Source organism: Echiichthys vipera (genome assembly GCF_963691815.1).
Source record: "Echiichthys vipera genome assembly, chromosome: 20".
Taxonomy (NCBI): domain Eukaryota; kingdom Metazoa; phylum Chordata; class Actinopteri; order Perciformes; family Trachinidae; genus Echiichthys; species Echiichthys vipera.
In genome coordinates this window covers 21,311,207-21,320,392 of record NC_139845.1, presented here as the reverse complement: position 1 = coordinate 21,320,392, position 9,186 = coordinate 21,311,207, and the positions used below count along the sequence as shown (strand labels likewise).

Below are 9,186 nucleotides of genomic sequence, written 5' to 3'. Positions count from 1 at the left end.
TGAGGATAAGTTACCCTTTTAAAACCCCTTGAAGACCTGCTTCACCCACACATTGTAGTCTTTGCATGCATTTGGTCCATTTAGCCCACATTCTCATCCAATCAGTGCTCTCTGTATCCCAGAGGTGATTGGAAATAAGCCACCTTATGCCCAGACAAGCACGCATTAACTTTCTTTCTTTCATTACCTATTATTGTGCCTAATTCAGACCCCACGCCTGCCAGTAACGACAACAGTTTTTTTTAAATCAAGTTTGCCTCCAAAAAAATCCCTCCACTCATTTCGTTGCCTCACATCAAACAAGGCAGCCATTCTCAGAGTCCCAGCTCTGTCCTCCATTATTCCAGCCGTAGGTAGCTGGGTGTGGAGTAGTTGAACATGAGGAAGTCCAACTTGTAAAGCTGGTAGAGTTGGATCTGCTGCTGAGTGCTGATATTGCTGAAGAACTGGGCCGTCATGGTATCTGTGGTGCGAGTGGACTTGGCATAGCTCGGGAAGCGCAAGGAATCGCCAACACCCACCAGTCGCAAAATATAATTAGCATCCTCTTCCAGCGTGTCATACTTTCCCACCAGGTCGTAGTGGATGTGACATGGGTGACAAAGCTGGTAGACCGTCTGCCAGTGCTCGTTGAGCGGGCCATCACGCTGCGTGGCCGGGTCCGCCAGGTACTCAGCGAATTCTTTGAATTTGACATCCGCACCGTTCAGCAGGGCGTCCTGCGTAGCGTTCTTGCGGTAGCGGCGGATAATGCGGGTGCCGAAACGCTTGTGGAAAGATGAGTTGTACTTGAGGGTGAACTTGTTGCGGTATGCGGAGACCAATCTCTCAAATGGCTCACGAACAAAGAGGAACTTGAGGTAGTTCTTGAGGCGGTGGTTGATTTCAGTAATACTGTACTGGTTTAGCGTCTTCAGGTTGGAAGGAATGTGGGCTTCATTGGAAGGGATATCCATTGGGTCGCTGTGGAAGAGACGCATACTGACAGTGAGACAGCAACAACAGCAAAACAAACAATATGGATTCACGTCCTTATATCAACTTCTAGTGTAATGACGTCAGCCTGCAGGGATTTAACTACATCCTATTACACTTTTCTTGTGATTTTTTACTTTTGTAAGGGGAATGTATGGCCCAGGTACTAGACTCACCTGTATTTGCCCCGGCCTGTGAGCACCATCATGACACGTTTCCAGTTGGTACAGGCAACCTTGGGGACATAGCAGTAGATGAGCTCATGGTCCTCGTCCACCACAAGGTGTTTGAGGTCTCCGGGTGTCAGAACTCGGCGCTTACGGCTGGATGCACTGTAGACTCGACAGGCATCCACTACCTGATCCCTCCTGGTCTGGTGGAGGACCGCTGCTCCGGACAACTCCGGCTGTTCAAGCAGAGACGGAGAGAAAAGGGAGTTGGAGAGAGAAAGAAAGAAAGAAAGAAAACATTAGTCTGACAAGGGGAAATTCACGTTTCACTATTTTGTTGTTTAAAGACACACACAGGCCTCAATTAAGCACACATTCACAAACAGTTCCTATATACGGTACATGCATTAATGGAGAGGTGATTTTTTTTTCACAGCAAGGGACATTGCTGTGAAATTTTAACATAGGGTTTAAGCGAATCTGGAGACTGTCTGCTGTTGAAATAGAACAATTTCAGGAGAATTATATATACTTAAAATAAGTTTGTGTATGTTAGCCAAGTAACCATAGAGTACCATAGTGTTAATTGGGGCCTATATGGTATTTTACACTATTGTACATAACATGTCTACTAACTAATTCTAGAAATCAAATTGAGAAAATAAAGAACTAAAAATAAAATAAATAAATGTGTGACCATTTCTCAATCACCCCAAGCATCGTTTTCTGTATTATATGTTCTGTAAAAAAGGTTTTCATATCAACGCATATCGGAAAACCTACATGCTGATGTGATAGTTCATGACAGTATAACTTCCTTAGCAGCGTAAGGAAAACCTTACTGTGCCAATAAAGCACTCTAATATGAATGGAAGTTTGCACCAAAGTAGAAGGAGGGAGTGATGAAGAGAGGTAGAGATAGGGTTATTAATCTCCGCCTTTATTATCATACTCATCTCTTTATTGACTATCTTTTCCCCGTATCTGAGTCACTCCACACACTGAGATAGAGATTAGTCTGTTGGTAGGTATGGAGGAAGATAATGATATTGGAGGATAATACAGATATTGAGTGTTCAATATGTGCAAATCCAGTCTGCAATCATTCATGTGAGGCATATTTCATATTCGGACGCCTGCGACAGAGATTTGAAGTGGAGTGAAAGTAGGAGGATGGGGGGGATTTAAAAAAAAAAAGTCTGAGAGCAGCCTGAGGACTTTGCATCTGAAGGGCAGAAATGTTTTTATACGCCTCATGATTATTTTTCCTCTGGGTCTGAATTCCCCTCAAGGGCAGTTCCCCGGTTTCCTCGCCAAATCTAAATTGATTGTACTGTGGCCTGCATCTTTACCCCTCCATCCCACTCACAACAAGGATGGCCTTTCAGTGCTACACTCACCAGGGCTGACATGGAGCGTTGAAATAACTCGGAGACCACCACCAAGCACTACACACAAAGACAGCTTGACTAAAGAGGTTTGTATGCATTTCTCTTCAAAGTCACCTTTCAGCCATCAACCATCATCATCACGCACAGAACATGAGTGAAAACCAATCTTTTACACCGTTTCATGTGATGACGAAGCCAAGAAGGAGGCAAGAAGGAAACACATGACCCTAAAGTCCCAGACATTCAAGAGCCGTGTTTCAATCAGTTACTCTCCCACTGTGAATTCACATTTCAACCATATTTAGATACAGAAATTATATTAAATATTGACAATTAAAAGATAGTTATCCTGTAAATATCATCAGTTAAAATAATTCCCCCTTTGAGGAGACTGTTATTTACAGTCTTGAAACCTTTGCCTATACTTACAATGAATGAGAACTGTTGCCACATTATGTCTCTTTTATTGTTTCAACTTAATGTTTCATCTTCATCCTAGTGATGCAAGTGATCTAATGCCAGATGGAGATCCCAAAGATGGTCTTTTTTCATTCTTGTGCAAACAAATTGACTTTTGAATGACCTATTCCCACTAGAAAATACATACTACTGCAAAAAATACCTTGCACACATAACATGTGTTTTTCCACAAGATAATAACAACATATGGATCTCGGCCCCACATGAAAATAACTTGTTTGCACAATACAGCATATGAAGCTTATTCTCACAGGATTAAAACATAGATATGGATCTTTCCCCTACTTGGTGATGATTTGCTCAAAACAAAGTATCTTATTTCCACGTGATAATAGAATTTCCTCCAGATAAAAAAATAGGTATTTTTCCATTGTAAATGGGGAAAATGAAGTTGTACTTTAAAACTTTACCAGTTTCTTTATTGCTTGAAAACAATTCTGACTTCCCGCCCCCATGCTTTTAAAGCCCTTTTCACCTTTCTCTGACATATCAACGGGGTCTTTAAAGTATTTTGAGTGAAGAGCGAATTGACAAGGCATGATGGATTATGAGCATCTCTGCTCCCCACTGCTTCTCTCTTTGTGTTTCCAACACTCCTTCCTATTCATGCATACGCCAACACATCAAAGCCCACTAAGGCGTAACAGTGCATAGAGAATAGCAGTTCTTTGTTGATGAAAATTTCTCCTCTTTTATCCGCTCAAAGACATCAAGCTATGATTCACATAGATGTTGTAGTGAGCGCGCAGCCCTCCATCCCAGAGGAGGACAAATGCTGTAATTAGCATGGGAAGAAGGGACAAGGGAGAATCTTGTCATCTCCTGCTCTGCCTCTGTGCTCCTCTCTTATCTCTCTTCTTTCCACAGGATTACTTTCTGCTATTTTATCTCCTCTTCAAGCAGCTCAGTCAAGCCTCTTGTGCAGTTTCGATGAAAGGGTGAGGTAGAGAGAGAGAGAGGGAGAGAGAGGAGTAGATGAGAGAGGTGATACGTCGATACAGTGTGAGAGGGATCTGTGATGGAGATCACTGACCTCTGGCCATGTCAAGCCATTCCCATGGGAGAGAGCAGATGCCATTACTTGCATATTTGCTCACACATTACCCCTCTAATCCCCTGTGGACACAAACGAGTGTGTCAGCATTGGATACGAGCTATAGCAAAAGCCATAAAGCCACTATAAAAGTAGTTATCAGATATGTATGATATGGTCATTTTGGTTTCGCTTCAGGAATTGCCCTGTGCAGCTGCGGTATTTGATGAAGTGTTACAGCATAGGGATATTGATTTAGATGTGAAGGGATGTGTGTATAACATTGGGCCTTCTCTTTTAGCAACTGCGTCGTCTCTTTGGCGAACTTACCCATCAAAACTGGAAGAAAAATACAAAAGCAATCCTTACGCATACATTTAAATATAATCTCACCATAAACATCATTATCAGCGTTGTATATGCTGTTGTCTTATCTTCACACGTCGGCATGAGTTTGAGGCGGGCCCATTGTACATTCACGACAGCGCTCTTTTCTTTTGTTGTTAAAATGTGTGAGAAAATGATGACAGGAGCATGGAGATTGAGTTTCCATATTTCAAGTCTTTATTTCTCGGCCAGGGCTGTATGATTCTCACTGAGAGTTGTTATGAGTTAGAAATAAGATCTGAGGATGAGCACGGATACATAATGGTGGTAAGGGATATTAACTCCTGATCTGCCGATGGTTGCAGGGAGGGCAAGAAAAAGGAAGGAAGCTAGCAGGGGATTACAACTGGAAGGATGAATGGAAGGATGTTACTAACCGTAAAAAGTGGGCAACTACCCTGGCACCCTGGATTCCCAAGGCCCCAAAAGGTCATTTCATTTATCGTTTACAGTTAGAGTACAATATCGAATAAAGTGGGTCCATGATTCACTACTTTAAAGCTTCATTAAGCCTTTACACGATGTACATGATGTAAATGTGTTTGGTTAAAATGACCACAAATGATACTCTACTGTAAACAGCTATTCATACTGTATTGTAATCATGTAGATTTCTGGACCACTCGCTTTTTTGATATTGATAAATGGTTTTGTATTGTTTGCACACACAAGGACCCGATGTGGAGCGATCCACATTCTGATCAATGCCTCCATGCTATTGCACTTACTGACTGGTGGTTGGAGGCAGGAGCAGGGGTTGGTGAAGCTAGCTACTTTGAAAGTGTAGTAAAGCTACTTTTCACTGGAAGTAGTTAAACTACATGTTTGGTATAGCAAGCAACATTACTGGTACTCAGATTTTTTTTTTGTGAGGGAGGAAATGCTGTGACTGTATTTGTTTATGATACACGCAGTGATGGGATGTAGCTAAGTACATTTACTCAAGTAGTGAAATTAAGTAGAATTTGAGACACTCATGAATTTGAGACACTCATGCCTTACATGAGTGTTTCCATTTAATGCTACTTTTTACTTCCACTCCACTCCATCTTAGAGGAAAATATTGTACTTTTTACTCAACTATGTGATAACATTAGTTAGTTTGCAGATTGGGATTATTAATACACAATATATTCAAATCATAAATTATGATGTTTTGTTATGGATTACTGTAAAATTCCCATCAGTATTAAGTAGTAAAAACTACAGTATCTCTATCTTTACCAGCTGCAACATTAAAGTGATGAACACATGAATGCATCACATCACAAGTACAATCCAATAATATGATTTACACTGGAGATGGTGTTTTTTTTTACTGTTCATAATTTGATAGAATATCAGCTGTGTCTATACCACTGCTGTACTAGCACGCTTTGTTAAACAATCAAGGCACAAAAAACTTTATTTTGTCAAAAAAACAGTGAGCAAAATAAGATATTAGATTTAAATATAGATATAGACATTAGAGAACAGTAACCATTGTGTCAGAAGAGAAGATTTACAATCTCAACAATGTTTTCTTTGGGCTATAGGATTAAGAAACTAAATCTAGATCTAAACCCCATTTAGGATCTCTGGAAAATCCTTGGCGACAAAGTGATGTTTAAGAAACCCACTCCAGTTAGTGAAGTGTGGAAGAGAGTGAGTCAGAGTGGACCAAGATCAAAGCAGAGCAGTGTGAGATACTAGTGATGTCCTGTGGGAGCAGATGTGCTGAAGTCATTCAAAGCTGTGGCCTCTACACTTCCTGTTCATTTTTGAATCCTACAGAAGAAAACGTTGTTGAAATCTTCACTTCTGACACAATGAACACTGTTCTCTCATTTTGATCACTGTTGCCTTGGTTATTTTAACAAGCAGATATTCTATCAAATAATGAACAATAAAAAATAACAGATTAAAATAAATAGAGAATTAATACTTTGTTCTTTAATTTTGTTCTCCAGTGTAAGCCCGTGAATGTTCTCATTTGTCCAGGTCATCGTTACCCCCAAAGAAATTTCAGTCAAAAGCAACTGGACTTGGTTATTTGTCTAGGCCAGGGGTGGGCAATTCCGGTCCTGTAGAGCCACTGTCCTGCATGTTTTAGGTTTCTCTCTGCTCCAACACACCTGATTCTAATGATTTGCTTGTTATCAAGCAGCTGATGCTTGTCACAGTTTGATTATCGTTAGACTCAGGTGTGTTAGGGTAGGGAGAAACCTAAAACATGCAGGACATCGGCTCTCCAGGACCGGAATTGCCAACCCCTGGCCTAGGAAGACGTTTCACCTCTCATCCAAGAGGCTTCATCAGTTCATGTACGCATCTGACCAGGCTGGGAGTGGTCCAACTATCCGGTGTGGCGATCCAGGTATTTAACCTCTAGTGTATATTATTCTGAAATTAGCTAGTGGGCATAATGTACTTTTACTTTTTTCAAGTACATTTTGATGCTCATACTTTTGTACCTAGACAGGACTTATACATGTAACAGAGGTGTTACTACTTTTACTTAAGTAAAGTACACACAGCATCTTTTATTGAAATACACTTGACGTAAAGACATAAAGACAGAAGAAAACTCAGGGTACAGGGGGCCTTTAACGGGTACAGGGTTCATACACATTGCAAAGATATTGCCCTGGAACCTCTGGCCATGTGATATCACAACATAGAATCAGTTAAAATGATTCATGGACTAAGAATTAAGGATCTAAGTGACCAAAATTCATACTACGATATATATCTTGAGGATGTTACATTTGCACTTTAAATTAGCATACATATGGAAAGAGCTTTCTGCTGATAATGTATTCCTCAGAATGTTGAGAGATATGTTATAAACACTGTCTGTGGAGAAAATGAGATGCTAATGTGTCGTGATTTGTAGCCCAGGGAATCTGCAGAGCATCAGAGCACTTTGTTTAGAGAAGATGCCTGAAAGACCGTTTCCTCTAAGAAATAAGAAGCTGCAATTCAAACACTGCAGCAGTCAGTGCTGATATTTAGATGTTTCCTCATTTAAATGCACAGCTTTTGTTTATTTTCTGTGAGGCCATTCTGGTGCTGCCTCTCAAGTTTATACTCCTCTGTGTCTGGAAACGGGCGAGAATTGTTGAACGATGCCCCTGCCGTCCAAAGTGAATAAGGTGAAAGCAAAGTGCTGCAGCAGTAATTCTTCTCACTTTGGTTTGATGTTGGTCATGTTGGAGGAATGCTTATTTTCTGCTAAACTACTCCTCCATTTCCTCGTCTTCTGTTTTTGCATCCATTTCCCTCTCTTCTTGCTAGCTGGGAAGTCATCTAAACAAAGATAAATAGGATTCATCAAAGCACCTCTCTTTCCCCATCTCTCTCTCTCCCTCTCTCTCACACACACACACACACACACACACTGAGTACTAAAGGCAGTCTGTCTCGCTGACCCTCTCTGCTTACAGACTGGCATTCATAGAGCAGGCAGGAATAAAGCTACCAGTGTACCGCAACTGTACCAAACACACACACCTGATTTTCAAGTGCATAATGCTTCACCTGAGTCCCTATAAAAGGCAACAAGGCGAGGTCCTTCTATAAAACCTTGACAATGCTGACAGTTTATGAGGCGGTGCCATCTTTTCCACCGAGGCCGGCGGCACATTAACTTTCCATAATGTCATTTATGAGAAGTCGGACCAGCAGAGGGGGACCGGGCCCTCACCGCGAGCACCTGCACCCGCTATGACACGGAAAAGACCAGAGGAACTGTTTCTTTACCTTTATTTATCCACGGAAACTACTGTGAACACATGCTCTTTTTCTAAAAATGCCCTGCTTCAAATTCACGCAGCTCCACACATTCATACCCGGAAAAAGCTCACTACAACCACAGACATCTGTCTACTGAGCAGCTCCGAAGGAGAGGTCAGGAAAAATGTATTCAAAGGCACCTCAAAGTTAACTGCTGAAAAAAATGGGGTAAATGTGTGCACTGTAAAAAAAATATTTTTAAAAATGGACATAGCCACTACAGATACACTACACTAGGAGATTTTGCTATTTGCGTCTTGGTATTTTGGAACCAGGAGTGACCTTATTTGGGATGGACGGCAGATCTGGATGCTAAACATTTACGTAAATCTGCATGTACTGCAGGGTCTATTGAACTCTTTTCATACACATTATTAAACCTCTATCCCTTGAGCGAAGGGTCACAAGTATAGCCCCGCCCTATAGCATCCCTGCTTTATGTTCTGTTTTTTTTTTCTAAATGGGACCATGATTTACTAAATGAACATCATGCTGTTTTGAAGAAGACTTAGAAACTAGCGAGTGAGGCAATAAACTCATTAAGAAAATGTTTACTGAGGTAATAAAACAAGTGAGAAGTAGGCTCATCTTCTCATTGACATCTATACAAACTTCTATTCAACCGCTGGAGTCGCCCCCTGCTGGTCGTGAGAAAGAATTCAGGTTAAAGGCATTACTGCATCGACTTTTCAGACCCAGAAGCTATGTCTTATCTTTTTTTACAGTCTATGAGGTTTTTGGAAAGTGGATCATCATCATCATCATCATCATCATCATCGTCATCATTATCATCATCATCATCATCATCATCATCATTCTGATGCAAAAACTTCATTTAAACTTGAAGAAACTAAAAGAAAAATACAACCGAATAAACCCCTGGCCAATAACAGTGCCCAGGGTGTGCAGCATTCACACACATCGAGCAATGAGTCACCTCCCTGCAGGCTTGAGTTTGTGTTTTTTTGAGCTTCAG

At 41.0% G+C, this 9,186-nt stretch overlaps 1 protein-coding gene across 2 annotated transcripts in view; it reads right to left on the bottom strand.

Annotated features, from left to right (window-relative positions):
* Nucleotides 1-338: 338 nt before the first annotated feature.
* Nucleotides 339-9,186, bottom strand: part of chst11 (carbohydrate (chondroitin 4) sulfotransferase 11) — a gene marked incomplete at both ends in the record, with an annotated part of 98,835 nt that continues 89,987 nt past the window's right edge. For both annotated transcript variants that reach the window (XM_083935455.1, XM_083935456.1), the window contains 2 exons: nucleotides 339-963; nucleotides 1,152-1,381. In XM_083935455.1, the coding sequence (XP_083791581.1) occupies nucleotides 339-963; nucleotides 1,152-1,381 (855 nt within the window). The remainder of the gene's footprint in view (nucleotides 964-1,151; nucleotides 1,382-9,186) is intronic.